We start from the raw sequence: 26,619 nt of genomic DNA on the forward strand, positions 1-26,619 counted from the left end.
CGACAGATTTTTACCTTGTCGGCTTGGGGATTCAATCTTGCAACCTTTCGGTTACTAGTCCAATGCTCTAACCATTAGGCTACCTGCCGCCCAATTTGCAGTCTACTTGTGTGTTGCTAATAGCCCCTTGCTTTAGCTACTGTCACGGAGTTCGCTAAATATTTTCAGAAAGAAACTGATAAAACACACAGGCGCTAAATCAATGTGACTTACAAAGATGAGGACCAAGAGCAAGAGAGGGAGTGCGGTGATATAGTGTCCACTGTTATGTGTAAGGCTTGGATGCCACCTGCTTGTACACTCTAAAAATTAGGGGTTCCACAAGTGTTCTTCTAAGAGCCTCAAAGTTCTTCAAAGAACCTTATGGTTCTTGGCACTAAAAATTTCCCCCAAAAGTTTCTTCCAAGAACCCCATAGGAGGTGGGGTTCATCGAGGTTGGGGGTTCTTGCAGGAACCTAACTGCCTAACTGAAACATTTGGATTTTCATTTGAAAGGACAGCAGGTGCAGGCAGTTAATTGGGAAATGTTAAGATCTCCTCAATTTAAGGTAAGGTTTGTACCTTGTATTATATAAATGGATATTGTTTTATGATGATACCATATCTTTTCATATTTGTGCAAATCATTCTAAAACAGAACATGGACACCACAATTCAATGGATATCAATCAACAAAGAGCTAAGAATATGTAGGCTATAAGAATATTTTGAAGTCTAGCTGTATTGGGTGCAGGTGACTGATCTGCTCACTTTTGTGTGTAGGTCTGTAGGTGTAAAGATGAGGAGGTATACAAAGGTATGTCAATTAGTATTGGTATGTTATGCAGATCTCATTTGCCAACCTCCCTTACCTCTTCAATAAATATACCATAGGCCTCTACATTATGGACAAGGTATGGGTGTGAAAACAGTTTTTTTTCACTCACATTTACCACAAAAACCAAGGTACAGTTGAAGTCGGAAGTTTACATAAAACTTAGCAAAATACATTTAAACTCAGTTTTTCACAATTCCTGACATTTAATCCTAGTAAAGAAATCCCTGTTATAGGTAAATTAGGATCACCACTTTATTTTAAGAATATGAAATGTCAGAATAATAGTAGAAAGAATTATATATTTCAGCTTTTATTTCTTTCATCACATTCCCAGTGGGTCAGAAGTTTACATAAACTCAATTAGTATTTGGTAGCATTGCCTTTAAATTGTTTAACTTGGGTCAAACATTTCGGGTAGCCTTCCACAAGCTTCCCACGATAAGTTGGGTGAATTTTGGCCCATTCCTCCTGACAGAGCTGGTGTAACTGAGTCAGGTTTGTAGGCCTCCTTGCTCGCACACACTTTTTCAATTCTGCCCACACATTTTCTATAGGATTGAGGTCAGGGCTTTGTGATGGCCACTCTAATAGCTTGACTTTGTTGTCCTTAAGCCATTTTGCCACAACTTTGGAAGTATGCTTGGGGTCATTGCCCATTTGGAAGACCCATTTGCGACCAAGCTTTAACTTCCTGACTGATGTCTTGAGATGTTGCTTCAATATATCCACATCATTTTCCAACCTCATGATGCCATCTATTTTGTTAAGTGCACCAGTCCCTCCTGCAGCAAAGCACCCGCACAACATGATGCTGCCACCCCCGTGCTTCACGGTTGGGATGGTGTTCTTCGGCTTGCAAGCATCCCCTTTTCCCTCCAAACATAATGATGGTCATTATGGCCAAACAGTTCTATTTTTGTTTCATAAGACGAGAGGACATTTCTCCAAAAAGTACAATTTCTTTCCCCATGTGCAGTTGCAAACCGTAGTCTGGCTTTTTTATGGCGGTTTTGGAGCAGTGGCTTCTTCCTTGCTGAGCGGCCTTTCAGGTTATGTTGATATAGGACTCGTTTTACTGTGGATATATATACTTTTGTACCTGTTTCCTCCAGCATCTTCACAAGGTCCTTTGCTGTTGTTCTGGGATTGATTTGCACTTTTCGCACCAAATTACTCTCATCTCTAGGAGACAGACTACTTCTCCTTCCTGAGCAGTATGACGGCTGCGTGGTCCCATGGTGTTCAAACTTGTGTACTATTGTTTGTACAGATGAATGTGGTACCTTCAGGCATTTGGAAATTGCTCCCAAGGATGAACAAGACTTGTGGAGGTCTACAATTTTTTTTCTGAGGTCTTGGCTGATTTCTTTTGATTTTCCAATGATGTCAAGCAAAGAGGCACTGAGTTTGAAGGTAGGCCTTGAAATACATCCACAGGTACACCTCCAATTGACTCAAATGATGTAAATTAGCCTATCAGAACCTTCTAAAGCCACGACATAATTTTCTGGAATTTTCCAAGCTGTTTAAAAGCACAGTCAACTTAGAGTATGTAAACTTCTGACCCACTGGAATTGTGATACAGTGAATTATAAGTGAAATAATCTGTCTGTAAATGTCACGCCCTCAAGGTTTTACTGTTAACCTATAAAACGTTACATGGGCTTGTTCCTACCTATCTTTCCGAGTTGGTCCTGCCGTAAATACCTACACGTACGCTACGGTCACAAGACGCAGGCCTCCTAATTGTTCCTAGAATTTCTAAGCAAACAGCTGGAGGCAGGGCTTTCTCCTATAGAGCTCCATTTTTATGGAATGGTCTGCCTACCCATGTGAGAGACGCAGACCCGGTCTCAACCTTTAAGTCTTTACTGAAGACTTATCTCTTCAGTAGGTCATATGATTGAGTGTAGTCTGGCTCAGGAGTGTGAAGGTGAACGGAAAGGCTCTGGAGCAACGAACCGCCCTTGCTGTCTCTGACTGGCCGGTTCCCCTCTCTCCACTGGGATTCTCTGCCTCTAACCCTATTACAGGGGCTGAGTCACTGGCTTACTGGTGCTCTTTCATGCCGTCCCTAGGAGGGGTGCGTCACTTGAGTGGGTTGAGTTACTGACGTGATCTTCCTGTCTGGGTTGGCGCCCCCCCCCTTGGTTTGTGCTGTGGTGGAGATCTTTGTGGGCTATACTCGGCCTTGTCTCAGGATTGTAAGTTGGTGGTTGAAGATATCCCTCTAGTGGTGCGGGGGCTGTGCTTTGGCAAAGTGGGTGGGGTTATATCCTTCCTGTTTGGCCCTGTCCGGGGGTATCATCGGATGGGGCCACAGTGTCTCCTGACCCCTCCTGTCTCAGCCTCCAGTATTTATGCTGCAGTAGTTTATGTGTCGGGGGGCTAGGGTCAGTTGGTTATATCTGGAGTACTTCTCCTGTCTTATCCAGTGTCCTGTGTGAATTTAAGTATGCTCTCTAATTCTCTCCTTCTCTCTTTCTCTCTCTCGGAGAACCTGAGCCCTAGGACCATACGTCAGGACTACCGGGCATGATGACTCCTTGCTGTCCACAGTCCACCTGGCCTTGCTGCTATTCCAGTTTCAACTGTTCTGCCTGCGGTTATGGAACCCCTACCTGTCCCAGACCTGCTGTTTTCAACTTTTAATGATCGGCTATGAAAAGCCAACTGACATTTATTCCTGATTATTATTTGACCATGCTTGTCACTTATGAACATTTTGAACATCTTGGCCATGTTCTGTTATAATCTCCACCCGGCACAGCCAGAAGAGGACTGGCCACCCCTCATAGCCTGGTTCCTCTCTAGGTTTCTTCCTAGGTTTTGGCCTTTCTAGGGAGTTTTTCCTAGCCACCGTGCTTCTACACCTGCATTGCTTGCTGTTTGGGGTTTTAGGCTGGGTTTCTGTACAGCACTTCGAGATATTAGCTGATGTACGAAGAGCTATATAAAATAAACTTGATTTGATTTGATCTTAGTTATCTTTGATTTCTTTATTATTTTGGTTAGGTCAGGGTGTGACATGGGGGATGTATGTGTTTTGTCTTGTCTAGGGTTTTTTGTATGTTTATGGGGTGTTTACTATTCTAGGTGTTTGTATGTCTATGGTTGCCTAGATTGGTTCTCAATTAGAGGCAGCTGTTTATCGTTGTCTCTGATTGGGAACCATATTTAGGCAGCCATATTCCATTGGGTATTTCGTGGGTTATTGTCTATATGTAAGTTGCCTGTGTATGCATTTGTTTAATATATAGCTTCACATTCATTTGTTGTTTTGCATAGTTTGTTTAAGTGTTCTTCGTTTCGTTAAATAAATAGAATAATGTATTCTTATCACGCTGCGCCTTGGTCCTCCTCTCTTCATCCAAACGACAAACGTGACAGTAAACAATTGTTGGAAAAATTACTTGTGTCATGCACAAATTAGATGTCCTAACCGACTTGCCAAAACTATAGTTTGTTAACAAGACATTTGTGGAGTGGTTGAGAAACTAGTTTTAGTGACTCCAACCTAACTATATGTAAACTTCCGACTTCAACTGTATGAATACTGTTGTGTGCATGTTTTGTTAATCATCTGTATAATACTTTTGTTGGGATTCACAGACTTCACTCTTCCTACACCTCTGATGAAGATAAGAGGAAACGTGTTCGATTACCATGCACTGCAAAATCATTCTGGTTATGATACGGAGAACATCAACACATTAACATCAACACGCCAGAGGATATACCCATTATACTTGGGGCTCTGCTGGGAGTTTACCTCATATTTAGATATTTTTATGCTGATTTGCCACTGAAATCATAATCAACACTGACAACTATAATATTATGTTATTGTTGTTATTTTTATGCATATTATTAATAATACAAATATTAGGGGAGGGGGTAGTTCAAAAATGAACCCCAAAAGGAACCATTAAAATGAGTTCCTAAAAAGGGTTATTCTAAGAACTTATTGGGGTTCCCCCACAGTTTCAATTTGAAGAACCCCGAAAGGATTCTCCAGGAACCTTTTTTGTTTTTAGAGTGCACCTTTGATCTACATTATGTATGATATGTAATGTTTAGCTTTAATAGTTCTCTGCAGTGTTAATCCCAGGGTTAGGTAGCATCTGAGAAGTCCATCCAGTTTGTTTCCAAACCAGTGGGTTAAATGTTAATGAAACAAGCTGGTAAACATACAGTACATGTATGTCTGATTCACACTATTGGGCCAACCCAAACTGTACTATGCTGGCTCATATATTTTCTTTTCACATTGTTCTGTTCAGACCGGTTCCAGCAACTATGGTGGATACTTAACCAGGCCAACTCAGTAACATAGTCAAAAGTTTACACCTGCACCTTCATTTTCTGTGAATGAATGGCATTTCAAAAGAATTTTGCCAACTTAGAACCACAACTTGAACAAATTGTACCTTGACACGAACAAATACTGCAGTAATGTATTCAATTAAAATGTGTTATTTTTTTATTGTATACTGTACATCTTAATAAAACACAGAGAAGTTTCTTGTTTTACAAAGATATAATAGGGAGAGAAGGGATTGTTGACTAAATATGTTTAAATAACAACATAATAAGTGGTCCATGATCAGCATTTTCCGATTACCAAATGACCAAAGCCTAATGACCAGCTCTGACATACCAGAGACAGCTCAGCTTATCTGGTTTAGTTGTTAGCAACTTTGCCAATCTCAATGACCCCAGCAGCTCGGTCCCAGTGGAAAAGTACTCCCAGGAAGTTATTCTGTGTTGTTTTCCTCTGTAGCAGCTCTTACCACAATAACAAGCTCATACAACAGGCCTGACTGGCTATCAGTTTATTTGTGCTATTCTTTTTTCAGCCTCCTCCATCACCCTATTCTCTGGGCAATGTATGAAGATTATGATGAAAGTTGTGAAGGGTAGTTACTAAGAATGAATTGTTTGACTAGTTTGTTGTGATTGTTGGTCTAGGCTACTCATGACATCTCTGCTTTGTTCTGGGTATGCAGCAGTTTAGGAGCATGCTGTCTGAGGGGAATACTGATCAGTCTGCCGTTACAGTACAGACTCAGACCACTGCGAGGATGGGGGAGGAGACAATGGTAATGGAGGGGTAAGTGCTCTATTATGTTTGTTCTGCATATTTCACTCTACGGTATCCAAATGGTTTAGTATTGTCAGGTAATTGTGCTATATAGCGATACATTTTAACTTGTAAGCGAGTGGCTGAAACTGAGAAAAATGTCCACTGTTGGTAATCCTACATGGGCAAATTAATGAAGCTTACTACTGGTGCCAAGTAAGGATCAGCTGAGTAGTTTTAGGCTGTTACACACTGGGAGAACAATGGATGCAAAATTAGAACTTCCTCAGACACTTGTGAAAATACTACGGGACAAAGGTATCTCTGTGCGCAACCTGAAGATACAGCATTATCTATGCCCAACTCCTTGCAGATGACGGAACGCCTATTGGCACCAAATCACTTTAAAGAGGTGGGGTGTTGTGGTTCACTAGGTTCAGAACGTACAGAGTGAGTGACTGATAGGCTATTTCATTGGAAATTCAGCAATGAGAACATTTATCAAATTTGGTGCTTGTCTTTATGATTTTTAACAAACACCTAAATAAACAAGGTTTCAGTATAATTTTATTAACCCAAAGACTGCTGTGTGCTGGTGACAATGACTAGAAATTTCCCGAAGGATCACAGTCATAACCTGCCTGCTCAGGACATCAGTCTGGTGAAGGGCCAGAAGAAGAGCCAGTTGCTGCTAGACCGTGGCCAGTGGGCCAACAAGCTAGAGTTCCTCTTGGCAGTGGCAGGCACCTTGGTGGGGCTGGGGAACTTGTGGAGGTTCCCATATCTGTGTTACAAAAATGGAGGAGGTAAGGGACGCTATCGCACACTCGAAGACAACTGCACACTTTGTCTGTACACTGCTACTGCATTTACACTAGGGTCATGGACTAAGTGAACTTGATTGCCATGTCAACACCATGGGAAAGAATAACCTTGCTATTCTTATTATTTATGTTATTTTAATATAATATTTGACTTGATATGGATGTAAGGTACTGTACTGTCTTGCCCCACAGGTTTCATTATGATCGTAGTGGGTGTAAAGTGGGTGACACTTTACATTAAGGCACCTTTTAAGGGAGTTATAACTGTTTATAAACTCCATATTAATTAACTAATGATTAAATGTCTTGGAAACCCTTTAACCCTATAGAGTCTAAGCCCTGTCTAAGCCGGGGGAGGGGGTTCTAATCTAACATATGGAATTGTTTTAAGACGGTCATACCAAAGATCATTTAGCTATTTGATTTGGAATTTTAAAATTTTAAAGTATAAAAAATATATACACAAATTATTGGAGGAAACATTGAGTTTGCCATTACTGCTATTAGCCAATAGAAACACATTGAATAACGGATTCACTACATGGAACAACACATAGCCCCCCCAAAAATCTAAAGGAAGTTTGTTCTGAAGTGTCTGTCTTATATCTGAGAGATATAAGAAAGACCAGGAAACTATTAGAATTGTTTTTTTTACATGTATTTATCTCCTTATTTTAGGCACTAAACTACAATATCTCCATATATATTTTCACACATTTTTTAAACTGCTATCAGGGACCTTCAGATAAATCTTGTGGCTTGTGGAGAGAGAGCAAAATGGAGAAAACCATCAAGTTCACGAGAGTGTCATCTTTAAACGTTTTTGTGAAAATACCAATTTTCGGGATGTCTCATGATCTATCAAACACTGCTTTAGCTCTGCCACTTTTTCACTGGAAAGATGATATCTGCGGATGTGATGGATTGAGACGCATCTCATGCAAAAAAACAGATATCTCTAGCTTGAACAGACGGATTTTGATAGGGATTTTTGTATTATGTTAATTCGATTTCCATGGGGGCAAGGAAATTGTAGGTTAAGGATTAAGGGTACCTTGTGGTAAACTGTTACCTGAGCTTGTAAAATTTGTATAGCTTGTGAAATTGAATCAACATTTGATCTCCTCTGGTATGGCTTGATAGGAAATGTTTGATACCGATACCTACATTGAATGCATTAAATAGGTGTGGGGTGTGAACAGTAAAAGAGGAAACAAGTATTAAGATCACTTTATTGCGCACAAGGTCCAACCTTACTTCCGCTTTTAACACAACCCATCTGAAAATTGTGGGGGGTGCATCGCTCAAGGGCACAACAGCAGACAATGGCATCAAGGAATTGATACCAGCAACCCTCTGGTTGCCACCTCACTTCCCACCAGATTATTCCCGTCTGACCCAGCATATATTTACATCAGTGGGTAGGTAGAGACTTCAGCTTTCTCCTCATATGTAGACAAAAAAGGAAGGTATGGCACAATTGCACAAGCCCTGCATGTTTAAAATATCCTATTGGATATCAGAGCGGCGGTATTTCACCAGCACTACCAGCATTGCTACCAGGAATACGACTTTCTCAAAGCGGATCCTTTGTTCGTACCACCCAGGGCAATTGAACTGATACCAGAGCCGACACAAAACTACTCCGGTAATCTGAGCGGTCTTCTAGTCCGATTTAGGAGGCGCGCACACCACCCACCGCTCCCGAGTATATTACTTGCTAATGTTCATAAATAACATGTTCATGGATAATAAAATTGACGAGCTCAGGGCAAGGGTTTCTTTCCAGAGAGACATCAGGGATTGTAACATACTGTACTCTGTTTCACGGAAACATGGCTCTCTCGGGATATACTGTCTGAATCGGTCTAGCCATATGGATTCTCAGTTCATCGCGCAGACAGGAATAAACATCTCTCCGGGAAGAACAAGGGCAGGGGTGTTTCGTGATTAACAACTCATGGTGTAATTGTGATAACATACAGGAACTCAAGTCCTTTTGTTCACCTAGAATATCTCACAATCAAATGCCGACCGTATTATCTCCCAAGATAATTTTCTTCGGTTATAGTCATGGCTGTGTATATCCCCCCTCAAGCTGATACCACGACGACCCTCAAGGAACTTCACTGGACTTTATGCAAACTGGAAACAATATATCCTGAAGTTGCATTTATTGTAGCTGGGGATTTTATCAAAGCAAATTTGAGTAAAAGGCTGCCTAAATTCTATCAACATATTGGTTGTAGTACTCACGCTACTAAATCACTCGGCCAATGTTACTCCAACTTCCAGGATCCAAGTGCGAACCACCGCATTTAACCATGGCAAGGTGACTGGGAATATGGCAGAATAGAAACAGAGTAGTTATTCCCTCCGCAAGGCAATCAAACATGCAAAACGTCAGTATAGAGACAAATTGGAGTCTCAAGTCAACGGCTCAGACACGAGACGTATGTGACAGGGTCTACAGACAATCACAGACTACAAAAGGAAAACCAGTCACGTCGCGGACACCGACGTCTTGCTTCCAGACAAGCTAAACACCTTCTTTGCCCGCTTTGAGGATAACACAGAGCCACTGACGCAGCCTGCTAACAAGGACTGTGTGTTCTCCTTCTCCGTGGCCAACGTGAGTAAGACATTTAAATGTGTTAACCCTCGCAAGGCTGCGGCCCAGATGGCATCCGAAGCCGCGTCCTCAGAGCATGCGCAAACCAGCTGGCTGGTGTGTTTATGGACATATTCAATCTCTACGCAACAGCACCTCTTCAACCTAAAACCTAAAACCCTCACAAACTTTTACAGATGCACAATTGAGAGCATCCTGTCAGGCTGTATTACCACCTGATACGGCAACTGCACCGCCCGCAACCGCAGGGCTCTCCAGAGGGTGATACCGTCTGCCCAACGCATCAACGGGCGCAAACTACCTGCCCAGGACTGCCCAGGACACCTACAGCACCCGATGTCACAGGAAGGACAAAAAGTTAATTAAGGACAACAACCACCCGAGCCACTGCCTGTTCACTGAGTTATCATCCAGAAGGCGAGGTCAGTACAGGTGCGTCAAAGCTGGGACTGAGAGACTGAAAAACAGCTTCTATCTCAAGGCCATCAGACTTTTTAACAGCCATCACTAGCACAGAGAGGCTGCTGCCTATATACACAGACTTGAAATCACTGGCCACTTTAGTAAATGGAACACTAGTCAATTTAATAATGACACTTTAATAATGTTTACATATCTTGCATTACTCATTTCATATGTATATACTTTATTCTATACTATTCTACTGTATCTTAGTCTATGCCGCTCTGACATTGCTCGTCCATATATTTATATATTCTTAATTCTATTGCTTTACTTATTGTGTGTATTAGATATATGTTGTGAAATTGTTAGATATTACTTGTTAGATATTACTGCACTGTCGGAGCTAGAGCACAAGCATTTCGCTACACCCGCAATAACATCTGCTAAACACATGTATGTGACCAATAAAATTGGATTGGATTGGTTTTAAAATGTCTGTGTTCCAACGGGAATTTGTCCATGTTTACAGCGCCACCATTAGGTAAAAGATTTGAAATTGTATTTTTCAACAACAACAAAAAAACACATTCCCTTTGGAACTGTAATTGGTGACATATTTTACCTCAAAACGAATCGTTCAAATCTTTTTTCGGGAACCCCCCCCCGATAAAACTCTTGATCTCTGTAGAGGTCACATTATTTCTGACACCTTCATCTGAATCCCACAGTTCTTACCTTTTTAACTGTAGTAAGCGTGTGTTTGTAGGACTTATAGTTTGGAAACCGAAATGTACTTAATGAGGGTAGTATTCAATATTATGTGTCATTTAAGAAATGCCACCAGAGGGGGTCAGAGTTTATTATAGCAAATTTCCTTCAATTGTTCACATTTTAGATTGTCTTATGTGTGTTCATTTGATATTTGAGTGACTCAAACATTACAAGAAAATCAATGGGCTAAAAAACCTAGCTAAAAGACCTTAGCTGACATGGGTTAGTTAATCTAGATTTCTAAAAAGTTATAAATAGGAAAACTAGTGATGCACTACTTAATTTTTAAATTGCGCCAAGTGCATTCTACTATTACATCTTTCAGGAGTAAGTTGAAAGCCAGACTGAGTTCCTTAAAAAAAAAAAAAACTAGGCCCCACAGTTTGGGAACTGCTGGTCTAGACCATATGATTAACATTGTATGAGGTTGGCATGTGAATCAAGTTAGGCATAACAACACTTTGTAACCGTCCTCATAGGTGCATTCCTGATTCCCTATGTTCTGTTCCTGCTCTCCTGTGGGATCCCCATGTTCCTCCTGGAGACAGCCATGGGACAGTACACCTCGCAGGGCTGCATCACCTGTTGGAGACACTTCTGTCCTCTCTTTGAAGGTTACTACTGCAAGAATAGAATTTCATATAGAATCCCAATGTGTGTGTGTGTGTGTGTGTGTGTGTGTGTGTGTGTGTGTGTGTGTGTGTGTGTGTGTGTGTGTGTGTGTGTGTGTGTGTGTGTGTGTGTGTGTGTGTGTGTGTGTGTGTGTGTGTGTGTGTGTGTGTGTGTGTGTGTGTGTGTGTGTGAGAGAGAGAGAGAGAGATAAATAATGATAGGATATTTATAGCTGCAAGAACATTTCATTTTAGGGACCCTCATAGTACAGTATGTACTGTACTGTGGTGATGGATTTTGTTTTGTAAATAGCAGGTGACGCCAAGGGGAAATATTCCACACAATATATACAGTCACCTCCAAAATTATTGCCACCTCCAATAATTCTGAAACCTATATTTAAAAAAAATAAAAAATATAAATTGTATTACTTGTTAAACAAAATCTGATTCTCTGCAATTGTATTATTATAAAATAATATAGTGAGAGTTTATTTTCCTTGCACCACAGAGCCCCCAATTCCGTTGTTGTTGCTAGTCTCGTTGTTGTTGGTAGTCAACCCTACTACTGTTGTGTCGTCTGCAAACTTGATGATTGAGTTGGAGGCGTGCTTGGCCACGCAGTCATGGGTGAACAGGGAGTACAGGAGGGGGCTGAGCACGCACCCTTGTGGGGCCCCAGTGTTGAGGATCTGCGAAGTGGAGGTGTTGTTCCCTACCTTCAGCACCTGGGGGTGGCCTGTCAGCAAGTCCAGGACCCAATTGCAAAGGGCAGGGTTCAAACCCAGAGCCTCGAGCTTAATGATGAGCTTAGAGGGTACTATGGTGTTGAATGCTGAGCTATAGTCAATGAACAGCATTCTTACATAGGTATTCCTCTTGTCCAGATGGGATAGAGCAGCTTGCAGTGTGATGGCGATTGCATCGTCTGTGGACCTATTGGGGCGGTACGCAAATTGAAGTTGGTCTAGGGTGACAGGTAAGGTAGAGGTGATATGATCCTTGACTAGTCTCTCAAAGCACTTCATGATGACAGAAGTGAATGCTACGGGTCGGTAGTCATTTAGTACCTTTGCTTTCTTGGGTACAGGAACAATGGTGGCCATCTTGAAACATGTGGGGACAGCAGACTGGGATAGGGAGAGATTGAATATGTCTATAAACACACCAGCCAGCTGGTTTGCGCATGCTTTGAGGACGCGGCTAGGGATGCCATCTGGGCCGCACGTCGGCCACGGAGAAGGAGAGCCCGCAGTCCTTGGTAGCGGGCCGCGTCAGTGGCTCTGTGTTATCCTCAAAGCGGGCAAAGAAGGTGTTTAGCTTGTCCGGAAGCAAGACGTCAGTGTCCGTGACGTGGCTGGTTTTCCTTTTGTAGTCTGTGATTGTCTGTAAACCCTGCCACATACGTCTTGTGTCTGAGCCGTTGACTTGAGACTCCACTTTGTCTCTATACTGACATTTTGCCTGTTTGAATGCCTTGCGGAGGGAATAACTACTCTGTTTCTATTCTGCCATATTCCCAGTCACCTTGCCATGGTTAAATGTGGTGGTTCGCACTTTCAGTTTTGCGCGAATGCTGCCATCTATCCACGGTTTCTGGTTAGGGTAGGTTTTAATAGTCACAGTGGGTACAATGTCTTCTATACACTTCCTGATAAACTAAGTCACCGTTTCAATATATTTGTCAATATTATTCTCAGAAGCTACCCAGAACATATCCCAGTCCTCGTGATCAAAACAATCTTGAAGTGTGGATTCCGGTTGGTCAGACCAGCGTTGAATAGTCCTTAGCACGTGTACTTCCTGTTTGAGTTTCTGCCTATAGGAAAGGAGGAGCAAAATGGAGTCGGGGTCAGATTTGCCGAATGGACGGTGGTAGAGGGCCTTGTATGCATCCCGGGAAGTTGGTGTAACAGTGGTCTAGTGATTTAGCAGCGCGAGTACTACAGTCGATATGTTGATTGAATTTAGGCAGCCTTTTCCTCAAATTTGCTTTGTTAAAATCCCCAGCTACAATAAATGCAACTTCAGGATATATTGTTCCCAGTTCCTTGAGGGCCGTCGTGGTATCGGCTTGAGGGGGGATATACACTGCCGTAACAAAATTCCCTTAAAGCCAACCTCATCAGGGTGGAAAACACAAAACCTGCAAACAGGAAACTGTGTAAATTTACATGTATATTTTAGTGCACTTAGATTTACATTTGTTTTGTTTATCCCCAGGGATTGGTTATGCCACCCAGGTGGTCATTGCGTATGCTGCAGTGTCATACATCATCATCCAGGCCTGGGCCTTCTTCTACTTGTTCTCCTCCTTCAGTGCCGAGTTGCCATGGGCCAGCTGCAGAAACGCCTGGAATACAGGTAATAACAGTAACATGGGTAATAACAGTCAATAACACAGGTAATAACAGCAACATGGTAATAACAGTCAATAACACAGGTAATAACAGTTTGTAACATGGGCAATAGCAGTTACAATTATATACATATTGACATGTACAATAGGTCAATTACACAAATAATGACAGGTGATAACAGGTGATAACACAAGTAATTAGATGTAACAGTTAATAAAACATGTATTAATAGTTAATAACATTAATACACAGCAAATAAGTTAATTCCATAGGAAATAACAGTTAACCCTAAAGGACCACACACACCACGCCGATTGTCGATCTTCTGTTTGTCTGCTGCTTGTTCGGCGTGGTTTGTTTTAGGGACCACCTGCTGATGGATGTCTGTCTGACAACATTTTTGTACGATTCTACATGAGGAATCGGTTTGCAATCACTTTGCAAATTACATCCGGCACTCTGTTCAGAGGTGCTAAGTACTATCGGTTGGCAAAAGCTATTGGTGTGTCCGAGCCTTAAAAGTGGCAACATATTTATATACTTAAAAGTGCCAACTCCAAATTGGTAATGATTGCGAAGAGACACTGTCAAGCAGTAACACATTTTTATTTTATTAACCTTTTCACACCTTTATAGTCAAATGTGATGTATGCTTTTCATGTTTTAAGTTATTCGGATCAATTTCATTCACAAAAACTTGTCATAAACCTTTGTCTGTTATTCATTCAAAGTTTTGCGTTTCTCTGATACTGAGAGGCTGAGAAATTGGCGATTGAGTTAATCTGACATACTGGTATGAACTAAGATGGCCACTGATATGGGTGCCGCTGCCATATTAAACTTTTGACTCTTAACTTTGAATGCTATGGGTTATCAACTCAACTTGGTGTGGAGACATATTCTGGAGGGTAAATAATTTGGTATTTATATTTTTGAGCAGAGGTGGCGCCACAGGTCCCAGAAGTGGGGGCAAAGTTTTATTCCCCTTGGGCCCAGAGTTTTTCCTTGATGGTAACCAGGTAAAACTTCAGAACCTAGTTGTAGCAGGGATTGACCTTAAAACCTCTTAAATGTAACTACATGTAATCTAATCCACGTAATCCCCGAAAGTAATTATTTATCATGAGGACCATAAACAAGTAATGCTGCACACTACAAGAAAGGTTAAAATATCACCTTTCTGGTAAAAATAGTTATAAATTGACGAGGTGTAGTCACGTTTGAGGAGCAGGATAAATATGATGTTAATATGAAAACATGAAATATTTTCTATGACTTTTTCCTATTCAACAGAACTATGAATAAGGCTTGAAATGACAATTATGCTTTCTAAATATAGTATTTAAAAAATTATAAAACCACTAACTAAGATTTCACCGTCCTTATGTCACGACTTTCCCTCATGGGTGAGTGACACTTATAAATGTAAAATGCATAGTTGTATGTTTAGTGTTAAAGAAAATGTGCATATTTTCTAAAGGTCTCGCTTGATCAAAACATCTGCCCCCACCACTGTGAATGTCAGACAGCTCTAGCTTGGCTTCCTGAACTCGTTGGGAACTAGCCTTTCATCTCATATTTATCTTGTCCATCTATGACAAACAAGAAGTGTTTTTTGTTTAAAACCTATGAATTATTTTAGATGAATGGCTATAAATCGATCTCTGAATATGCAATAGGGATTAAACCACTCTCTCCTACTGCGCTACGATGTAAGAATTGCAGGCGTATGTTTTGTCAGTGGCTGGTTGGTAACCTTGAATTTGATTTTTAGCCATTAGGATCCAATGACGACAGCTAGTCTTACTTTAGCGTTAATAACATATGTAATAGCAGTTAATAACACAGATAATAACAGTTAATAAGGCTAGCAGATACCCATAGACTTCCAGTCATTGTGCTAACGCTAGTTAGCATTGGCTCGCGAAACTAACTCTAACTTACTTCATACTGGATGCAGAGACTTGATATACTCTGGGGAAGTATTGCCTCATTGCCAAAATCCTGAAGTTTCCCTCTAATAGACAAGTACAGCACAAGGATAGAACTACATACATTTAAAATAGGAATACACACTTTCCTAAATGTATGTTTAGCATTCCACACATCATGTTCTCGTTATAACAGCAATACTGCAGCCATTCATTTTCTTATGTATTGCGATCCTTTGTTCTACTGTTACAATTGCTTTGTCTAAGCAGGTCCTGATGTCCTAATCTCACAGCACCAGTTGTTCTGTAAACACCAGAGAGAATCTCACATCGGTATCCTTAGTTCTTCTGTTTTACGTCAATACTATGCATAATCATGTGATTCATAGATGCTACTGAATGCAAGTACACCACACACGAAAACCAACATGGAAATGCAATAATCATGTCATGTGGAGTTTCACCAAAGTCATTAACTCCTGCTCCATTCCCCTGGCGTGAACAGAGCCACATATCATATCGTATGGAGTTACACCAAAGTTTCAGCCCTGCTATGTTCACCTGACGTGAATGCAGCAACCTTGAATTATAGGGAGGTGCACTTAAGTTTCACACCTGCTATGTTACCAGGATGTGAACACAGCAACCTTGAATTATAGGGAGGTGCACTTAAGTTTCACACCTGCTATGTTACCAGGATGTGAACACAGCAACCTTGAATCGTGTAGAGTTGCACCGTAATCAGATAAATTCCCCTGACGTGAATAAAGCTACCTTGTTTTGCTAAATTCCCCTGATGTGAATAAAGCTACCTTGTTTTGCTAAATTTCCCTGATGTGATTATAGCTACCTTGTTTAACAATATTCCCCTGATGTGAATAAAGTACCTTATTTCACTAAATTCCGCTACCTTGTCAATATGAAAAATACACTTTTAAATGTATGATAAATACCCATTGATTCTTGAAGAATATAATTTATATATCCATCATGAGATTATCATTTTCTTTCTAATAGAACCCCATATATAAGCTTGTTTTACTCCTTGTAAACAACACTGTATAGACTTAAACTGTCATTTTGATCACATGGATGGTCAGTCCTTTTTTTTTGCTTTTTGTTTTTAGTTTAGTTAAACTGTCACACTACATGTGAACCAAAAATATAAGCTTGTTTTACTCCAATGTTTGTAAACATTGTAAATGTAAACAAACACCATATAGCCTCATAACATGGTTAAAACAATATTTTTGATATCATAGATGGTCAGTCCTTGCATCCATAGCTCTATCTATTAATCTGAGTGTGGTTACATTTCTCTAGGTCCATCTGTGGATTTGCCCTTTAAACAGCTGCATAGTATCAAGATATCAAAGTGTCACCAACAAAAAGGTAAACAATAGGCATATAGCAAATGCAGCGTATGGCTGAGAAGAGACTTGGGCCAAGAAACACGAGCAATGGATATTAGACCGGTGGAATTTTTTTATTTTGGTCTGATGAGTCCAAATTGTAGATTTTTTGTTCCAACCGACGTGTCTATGTGAGATGCAGAGTAGGTGAACGGAGGATATCTGCATGTGTAGTTCCCACTGTGAAGCATGGAGGAGGAGGTGTGATGGTGTTGGGGTCCTTTGCTGGTAACACTGTCGGTAATTTATTTAGAATTCAAGACTACCACAGCCTCCCATCTGGTTTGCGCTTATTGGGACTATCAATGACCCAACACACCTCCAGGCTGTTTAAGGGCTATTTGACCAAGAAGGAGAGTGATGGAGTGCTGCATCAGATGGCCTGGGCTCCACAATCACCCCGATCTCAACCCAATTGAGATGGTTTGGGATGAGTTGGATCGCAGAGTGAAGGAAAAGCAGCCAACAAGTGCTCAGCATATGTGGGAACTCCCTCAAGACTGTTGGAAAATCATTCCAGGTGAAGCTGGTTGAGAGAATGCCAGGAGTGTGCAAAGCTGTCATCAAGGCAACGGGTGGCTACTTTGAAGAATCTAAAATCTAAAATATATTTTGATTTTGTTTAACACTTTTTTGGTTACAACATGATTCCATATGTGTTATTTATATAGTTTTGATGTCTTCACTATTATTCTACAGTGTAGAAAATAGTAAAAATAATGAAAAACCCTTGAATGAGTAGGTCTGTCCAAACTTTTGACTGGTACTGTATGTTTGAAATATATTTTTCTTTATTATTTACCCCTAACCCTACAATCCCTCCCCTAATTGGAGTAAACTAATGGACAACAACTCTTAGGCATCTACTTCCAGCGTATACATACTATATACATTTTACTGACACAGTATAATTTGCAATAGTTCTCTTTTTTGTGTTTTTAGTCTCATCCTTCAGCTCCATTCAACCCCTCCCATCTATCTCTGAACACTATCCAGTTTCTATTTGCCATATATTTTTCATAGGTGCTGTGATGTTTCACAAAAGTTATGAACCTTTCTATTCTCATAGATTATATATCCTGTAAATTAAAGATACACATTTTTGATAAGAGTATTATTAAAATGATAAATCAATTGATTATTACTTTTTAAATCACCCAGCAGTGCTATTTGCAGAGTTAGCGCCAGGTAAATGTTCAGCCATTCCTGAACTTGCAACCAAAAACAAGCTACATATGGACATTACCAAAACAAATGATCTAATGATTCTGTCTCTTCACAGAAAATCTGCAGAACTGGGATGGTTGTATCCACCATATATATAACATTCTACTTTTTTGCAAGACTTTTGTATAACAATTTGAATTGAAAAACTCTTAATACGTTTTTAATCCAGCATTGTTTTTTGTGACATATGACAGGGAATCGGTACATTGAAAATCTCTTCCCAACTATTTTGCAATCTATATGGCACAGCTGTCAATGTTTTGGTCCTTAAATTAAACTGGTATACTTTTTATTTATCACAATTGTCTTTAGCCAATTTTGGTCTTTAATGCAGGGCCGACAGACAAGTTCCTTACTTTCTACCCCTTCCACTTGCCTCTTCCATTGGATGGTCAGTCCTTCCATCCATAGCTCTTTCTATGAATTTGAGAGTAGTTACATTTCTCCAGCCCCAATCCCTCAGCTATTTACCAAATCAGTGGCGAGCCTAAAACTTATATTTTGGTTCATCCCCATCGTTAAAGTGAAAGACGGCCAATTTATAACATTTATGGTAGCCGGGTAAGTAGAGCCTGCTCTGTGGTTGCGCCTAAAGCATTTTTTAAAACTGAAAACAACCAAACTGCAAGGAATATCAGTAGCCTAACAAAGGAGCTACACTGGGGCAAAAAGCTGTCATTTGGTGCTTTTATCAAAAAGTGTACGATTGAGTCAAATTTTTCAGCTTAGCCGTCCACTCGTATACCCTAAGAGAGATCATTCCTCCATATTCCTCCAATGTCAGCACAAGAACTGTTCTTTCGGAGCTTCATGAAATGGGTTTCCATGACCAAGCAGCCTAAATCACCATACACAATGCCAAGCGTCACCGTCATTGGATTCACGCTTCACTATCTGGCAGATCGACAGACAAATCTGGGTTCCCTAAATGTCAGGAATTATGAAAACCTGAGTTTAAATGTATTTGGCTAAGGTGTATGTAAACTTCCATCTTCAACTGTATTTACAATGCATACACAGGAAAATACATTTTGACGTAGGCAAATGGAATAGTGGACATTCTCATTTAACAAACCATCTATTTTGAAACAGACTGACAATATACTGAACATTTCATAATTTCATCATAAGCATGATTCAAAATCTCATTCCAAGATGGCATAGCAGTCAGACGTCCTTTGTACTCGTCTTGTCGTGTCCCGTGTATATATATATTTACATATTTTCTTCACATATCTTTTTATATATTTTTTTCTAAAAACTCAACTTCAAAACACTCTCCTGCAACCCGCCTCACCAATTAAAAAAAAAAAAAAAGTATTTTTCACCTCAAATCTGAAATCCACAACAGAAGCTAGCCAGAAGTTAGCCAGAAGTTAGCCATTTCACTGGCTAACGTTAGTATTCAGCTAACCATGGTTGGCGGTCATCAGCTATCATTTAGCTCGTAAAGCTATCGCCAGTTTTGTACAAGGCGACTCAGACCAGAGCGTACCGGACCTATTTTCTCTCCATATCCCTGGATTTCTACCGCAAGCTCTGGACATTTACACCTGGATCTTGCAGCTAGCTAGCTGCTATCCGAGTGACTATTGGCTAACGTCGGTCTCGGAGCAAACATCAATTATTCCGGAGCTAGCCAGCTGAAGAGTTCCATCAGCCACTCCTGGGCTACAATCACCTATCCGGACACGTTTTACTGCCGATACGGAGCCCCACCGGGCCTTCACGACTGGACTACCGACGTTATCTGCCCGAGGGAGTTATCCAACTGGCCCCTCCATTGTGACGTAACCTGAACGCCCATCTGCGGCCCGCTAATCGTTAGCTGTCTTATCGGCTGTTATCTGAATAGGTCTATCGGACAATTTTCTTGGGCCACTATAACTATAACTATTTTGCCAATTGGATTGGTCCCCTCTACCACATGGAACCCCACTAATCTACCAACGGAAACGTACGAGGTGGCTAAAAACAGACCTCCATCTTCTGCCAGCTTGCTACCCATGGCCCGACTAGCTGTCTGAATCGCCGTGACCACAACCAACCTCACTACTCGCTGGACCCTTATGATCACTCGGCTAAGCAAGCCTCTCCTTAATGTCAATATGCCTTGTCCATTGCTCTTCTGGTTAGTGTTTATTAGCTTATTTCACTGTAGAGCCTCTAGCCCTGCTCATTATACTGTAGCGACCCGCAAATGCATTATACAGACAGACGATGAAATGCATTATACAGACAGACGAATAGACAATGTAAGCTGTTCACACGTTCAGTACATCAAAATTAAGAGTTTCTATATTAGTTTCTTCTCACGACAGAGTGTGTTATGTTAGGCTATTAGTGGGTTGTGTTGTACTTACCAGTGTTCGCGGGGTCCGACATGCCAATCAACCTGCTATCTGCCAATCACGGGAATGCCTGGAATGTTCTGATGCCGGGAATCCTGGTGGTTGGCGGAGTGGCGTGGAGGTGGGTTGGGCAGGGGGATGGAGCATTGGAAGTTAAGACCAGGTTTAGCCATTGTTCTTTCTCTTATGTCTGGCCTTCACAAGAGAAGGTCATGGTTGGCTTGTGGGGTATCTTTATTTTATTTGGCGTGGGCTACGGCCAAACATTAGCCTGTGTAAAGTTGGGTTAATAAACCGTCAATTTGTAAACTCAATACTCTGTCTGGACAATTGTTCCTAGTCAGATCATTACAATACCTTATCCAAACTTTCAGTTCCACCACCCACACATGCGATGACATCATCTGGTTTAAATTATGTTTCTAAAGACAATATCTATCTCATCATCACTCAATGCCTAAGTTTACCTCCACTGTATTCACATTCTACCATACCTTTGTCTGTACATTATACCTTGAAGCTATTTTATCGCCCCCAGAAACCTACTCCTTTTACTCTCTGTTCTGGACGTCCTAGACGACCAATTCTCATAGCTTTTAGCCGTACCCTTATCCTACTCCTCCTCTGTTCCTCCAGGCCCTGCAGTGCCTAGCTCCACTCCCATTCCCCAGGCGCTCTCTTTTGATGACTTCTGTAACCGCAATAGCCTTGGTTTCATGCATGTTAACATTAGAAGCCTCCTCCATAAGTTTGTTTTTTTCACTGCTTTAGCACACTCTGCCAACCCGGATGTCCTAGCCGTGTCTGAATCCTGGCTTAGGAAGACCACCAAAAACTCTGAAATCTCCATCCCTAACTACAACATTTTCAGACAAGATAGAACGGCCAAAGGGGGCGGTGTTGCAATCTACTGCAAAGATAGCCTGCAGAGTTCTGTCCTACTGTCCAGGTCTGTACCCAAACAATTTGAACTTCTACTTTTAAAAATCCACCTCTCTAAAAACAAGTCTGTCACCGTTGCCACCTGCTATAGACCACCCTCTGCCCCCAGTTGTGCTCTGGTCACCATATGTGAACTGATTGCCAACCATCTATCTTCAGAGCTCGTGCTGCTAGGTGACCTAAACTGGGACATGCTTAACACCCCAGCCATCCTACAATCTAAGCTTGATGCCCTCAATCTCACACAAATTATCAATGAACCTATCAGGTACCACCCCAAAGCCGTAAACACGGGCACCCTCATATCATCCTAACCAACTTGCCCTCTAAATACACCTCTGCTGTTTTCAACCAAGATCTCAGCGATCACTGCCTCATTGCCTGCATCCATAATGGGTCAGCGGTCAAACAACCTCCACTCATCACTGTCAAACGCTCCCCGAAACACTTCAGCGAGCAGGCCTTTCTAATCGACCTGGCCCGGGTATCCTGGAAGGATATTGACCTCATCCCGTCAGTAGAGGATTCCTGGTTATTTAAAAAAAAAGCCTTCCTCACCATCTTAAATAAGCATGCCCCATTCAAGAAATGTAGAACCAGGAACAGATATAGCCCTTGGTTCTCTCCAGACCTGACTGCCCTTAACCAACACAAAAACATCCTGTGGCGTTCTGCATTAGCATCGAACAGACCCCGTGATATGCAACTTTCCAGGAAGTTAGAAACCAATATACACAGGCAGTTAGAAAAGCCAAGGCTAGCTTTTTCAAGCAGAAATGTGCTTCCTGCAACACAAACTCAAAAAAGTTCGGGGACACTGTAAAGTCCATGGAGAATAAGAGCACCTCCTCAAAGCTGCCCACTGCACTGAAGATAGGAAACTCTGTCACCACTGATAAATCCACTATAATTGAGAATTTCAATAAGCATTTTTCTACGGCTGGCCATGCTTTCCACCTGGCTACCCCTACCCCGGTCAACAGCACCGCACCCCCCACAGCAACTTGCCCAAGCCTTCTCCATTTCTCCTTCTCCCAAATCCAGTCAGCTGATGTTCTGAAAGAGCTGCAAAATCTCAACCCCTACAAATAGGCCGGGCTAGACAATATGGACCTTTTCTTTCTAAAGTTATCTGCCGAAATTGTTGCAACCCCTATTACTCGCCTGTTCAACCTCTCTTTCATGTCGTCTGAGATTCCCAAAGATTGGAAAGCAGCTGCGGTCATCCCCCTCTTCAAAGGGGGGGACACTCTTGACCCAAACTGCTACAGAATTATATCTATCCTACCCTGCCTTTCTAAGTTCTTCAAAAGCCAAGTCAACAAACAGATTACCGACCATTTTGAATCCCACCGCACCTTCTCCGCTATGCAATCTGGTTTCAGAGCTGGTCATGGGTGCACCTCAGTCACGCTCAAGGTCCTAATCGATATCTTAGCCGCCATCGATAAGAAACAATACTGTGCAGACGTATTCATTGACCTGGCCAAGGCTTTCGACTCTGTCAATCACCACATCCTCATCGGCAGACTCAATAGCCTTAGTTACTCAAATGAATTCCGTGCCTGGTTCACCAACTTCTTCTCTGATAGAGTTCAGTGTGTCAAATCGGAGGGCCTGTTGTCCGGGCCTCTGGCAGTCTCTATGGGGGTGCCACAGGGTTCAATTCTTGGGCCGACTCTCTTCTCTGTATACATCAATGATGTCGCTCTTGATGCTGGTGAGTCTCTGATCCACCTCTATGCAGACGACACTATTCTGTATACTTCTGGCCCTTCTTTGGACGCTGTGTTAACCTCTCTAGGGTATGTTGGACGGTAGCATCTCACCTCGTCAACAGCCAGTGAAACTGCAGGGCGCCAAATTCAAAACAACAGAAATCCCATAATTAAAATTCCTCAAAAATACATGTATTGTACACCATTTTAAAGATACACTTGTTGTAAATCCAGCCACAGTGTCCGATTTCAAAAAGGCTGTACGACGAAGGCAAACCAAACGATTATGTTAGGTCAGAGCCAAGTCACAGAAAAACACAGCCATTTTTCCAGCCAAAGAGAGGAGTCACAAAAAGCAGAAATATAGATAAAATGAATCACTAACCTTTGATGATCTTCATCAGATGACACTCATAGGACTTCATGTTACACAATACATGTATGTTTTGTTCGGTAAAGTTCATATTTATATCCAAAAATCTGAGTTTACATTGGCGCGTTATGTTCAGTAGTTCCAAAACATCCGATGATTTTGCAGTGAGCCACATCAATTTACAGAAATAGTCATCATACATTTTTATGAAAATACAAGTGTTATACATGGAATTTTAGATGTACTTCTCCTTAATGCAACCGCTGTGTCAGATTTCAAAAAAACTTTGCGGAAAAAGCAAACCATGCAATAATCTGAGTACGGCGCTCAGACGACAAATCAACCCAAAGAGATATCTGCCATGTTGGAGTCAACAGAAGTCAGAAATAGCATTATAAATATTCACTTACCTTTGATGATCTTCATCAGAATGCACTCTCAGGAATCCCAGTTCCACAATAAATGTTTGTTTTGTTCAATAATGTCCATCATTTATGTCCAAATTCCTCCTTGTTGTTCACGCGTTCAGTGCATAATTAAACTCACGACGCGCGTGCAAGTCCAGAGGAAAGTACGGACGAAAAGTCCAAAAAGTAATTTTACAGTCTGTAGAAACATGTCAAACAAAGTATAGAATCAATCTTTAGGATGTTTTTAACCTGTCTAGCCCCGGGGTTCCGCTAGCGGAACTCCTCCCACATTCCACTGAAAAGGCAGAGCGCGAAATTCAAAAAATATTTTTGAGAAATATTTAACTTTCACACATTAACAAGTCCAATACAGCAAATGAAATATAAACATCTTGTGAATCCAGTCAACATGTCCGATTTTTTAAATGTTTTACAGCGAAAACACCACGTATATTTACGTTAGCTCACCACCAAATACAAAAAGCACAGACATTTTTCACAGCGCAGGTAGCATGCACAAAACCAACCAAACTAACCAAGAACCAACCAAACTAACCAAGAAACAACTTCATCAGATGACAGTCTTATAACATGTTACACAAAAAATCTATGTTTTGTTCGAAAAATTTGCATATTTGAGCTATAAATCAGTTTTACATTGCAGCTACCATCACAGCTACCGTCACAAATAGCACCGAAGCAGCCAGAGTAATTACAGACACCAACGTGAAATACCTAAATACTCATCATAAAACATTTCTGAAAAATACATGGTGTACAGCAAATGAAAGACAAGCATCTTGTGAATCCAGCCAATATTTCCGATTTCTTAAGTGTTTTACAGCGAAAACACAATATAGCATTATATTAGCTTACCACAATAGCCAGAAACACAAGCCATTTACCAGCAGCAAAAGTTAGCGATCGTAACAAACCAGCAAAAGATATATAATTTTTGACTAACCTTGATAAGCTTCATCAGATGACAGTCCTATAACATCAGGTTATACATACACTTATGCTTTGTTCGAAAATGTGCATATTTAGAGCTGAAATCAGTGGGTATACATTGTGCTAACGTAGCATCTTTTTCCCAGACGTCCAGATATTTTTATGACACTCACCTATTCTGACCAAATAACTTTATATAAACATTACTAAAAAATACATGTTGTATAGGAAATGATAGATACACTAGTTCTTAATGCAATCGCCGTGTTAGATTTCTAAAAATAACTTCATTACGACATCCAGCTTACGTTATGGCGAGAGAGTGCCCAAAATCTGGGCGCAAACTAATAGTACACATGTACGACAGATATATGAAATAGCATCATAAAATGGGTCCTACTTTTGATGATCTTCCATCAGAATGTTGTACAAGGGGTCCTTTGTCGGGAACAATCGTTGTTTGGTTTTAGAGTGTCCTCTTCTCCAGTCAATTAGCACGGAAAGCTAGCAAAGTGGCGCGAAGCTCTCCTTCGTGAACAAACGCAGACAAAGCAACACGCCTAACGTCCCGAAAAAATTTCAATAATCTAATTAAACTATATTGAAAAAACATACTTTACGATGATATTGTCACATTTATCAAATAAAATCAAAGCCGGAGATATTAGTCGTCTATAACGACAGCTTTTCAGAAGGCAATACCAGGTCCCTTCTCGCGCGCTCCAGAAAACAGGAAACTGGTGTCACGTCATGCCAAGAGCTTTTATTCGACCTCAGATCAAGTTATACACTCCATTTCTTCTCTCACTGCCTGTTGACATCTAGTGGAAGGCATATGAAGTGCATGTATACTAATACATATCAAGCACATTTATAGGCAGGCCCTAGAACAGAGCCTCGATTTGAGATTTTTCACTTTCTGACAGGAAGTTTGCTGCAAAATGAGTTCTGTTTTACTCACAGATATAATTCAAACGGTTTTAGAAACTTGAGAGTGTTTTCTATCCAATAGTAATAATAATATGCATATTGTACGAGCAAGAATAGAGTACCAGGCCGTTTAAATTGGGCACGACTTTTCCCCAAAGTGTAAATAGCGCCCTCTATCCTCAACAGGTTTAAGGTAGGCTGTTCTCACTGTTTGTTTGTGGGTGATTGTTGCTGTGTCTGTGTTTGTTCACTACATGGTACTGTTTCGTTTTGTTCGTTCGTTTGTTTGTTCCTGTTCGTGCGTTCATGTTTTATGTGTTCTCAAGTTCAGGTCTGTTAACGTCGTTTATTATTTTGTCGTTTGTTCAAGTGTTTTTTCGTCTTCGTTATTATTATTAAGATTATTATGTATTCAACCCACGCTGCATATTGGTCCGATCCTTGCTCCTCCTCAGACGAGGAGGAAGATGAGCGTTACACTAGGTGTCTGGTTAGACTGTAAACTCTCCTTCCAGACTCACATCAAACATCTCCAATCCAAAGTTAAATCTAGAATTGGCTTCCTATTTCGTAACAAAGTATCCTTCACTTATGCTGCAAACATACCCTCGTAAAACTGACCATCCTACATTCGGCGATGTCATTTACAAAATAGCGTCCAATACATACTCAATAAATTGGATGCAGTCTATCACAGTGCCATCCTTTTTTTCACCAAAGTCCCATATACTACCCACCACTGAGACCTGTACGCTCTCGTTGGCTGGCCCTCACTTCATACTCGTCGCCAAATCCACTGGCTCTACATCTACAAGACCCCGCTAGGTAAAGTCCCCCCTTATCTCAGCTCGCTGATCACCATAGCAGCAC

At 41.1% G+C, this 26,619-nt stretch overlaps 1 protein-coding gene across 3 annotated transcripts in view; it reads left to right on the forward strand.

Annotated features, from left to right (window-relative positions):
• The first annotated feature begins 5,424 nt into the window (after nt 1-5,424).
• Nucleotides 5,425-26,619, forward strand: part of LOC129815303 (sodium- and chloride-dependent GABA transporter 2-like) — a 45,589-nt gene continuing 24,394 nt past the window's right edge. The window contains exons 1-5 of one of the 3 annotated variants that reach the window (XR_008753407.1): nt 5,425-5,707; nt 5,828-5,931; nt 6,511-6,707; nt 11,013-11,147; nt 13,368-13,508. Coding sequence is in view for 2 of the 3 variants with exons in the window: in XM_055868983.1 (XP_055724958.1) it covers nt 5,822-5,931; nt 6,511-6,707; nt 11,013-11,147; nt 13,368-13,508 (583 nt within the window). In the remaining variant the exon portion in view is untranslated. Of the gene's footprint in view, nt 5,708-5,821; nt 5,932-6,510; nt 6,708-11,012; nt 11,148-13,367; nt 13,509-26,619 lie in introns of those variants that run through there. The other 2 variants (XM_055868985.1, XM_055868983.1) reach the window with 2 other exon arrangements.

Source organism: Salvelinus fontinalis, chromosome 18 (assembly GCF_029448725.1).
Source record: "Salvelinus fontinalis isolate EN_2023a chromosome 18, ASM2944872v1, whole genome shotgun sequence".
NCBI lineage: Eukaryota > Metazoa > Chordata > Actinopteri > Salmoniformes > Salmonidae > Salvelinus > Salvelinus fontinalis.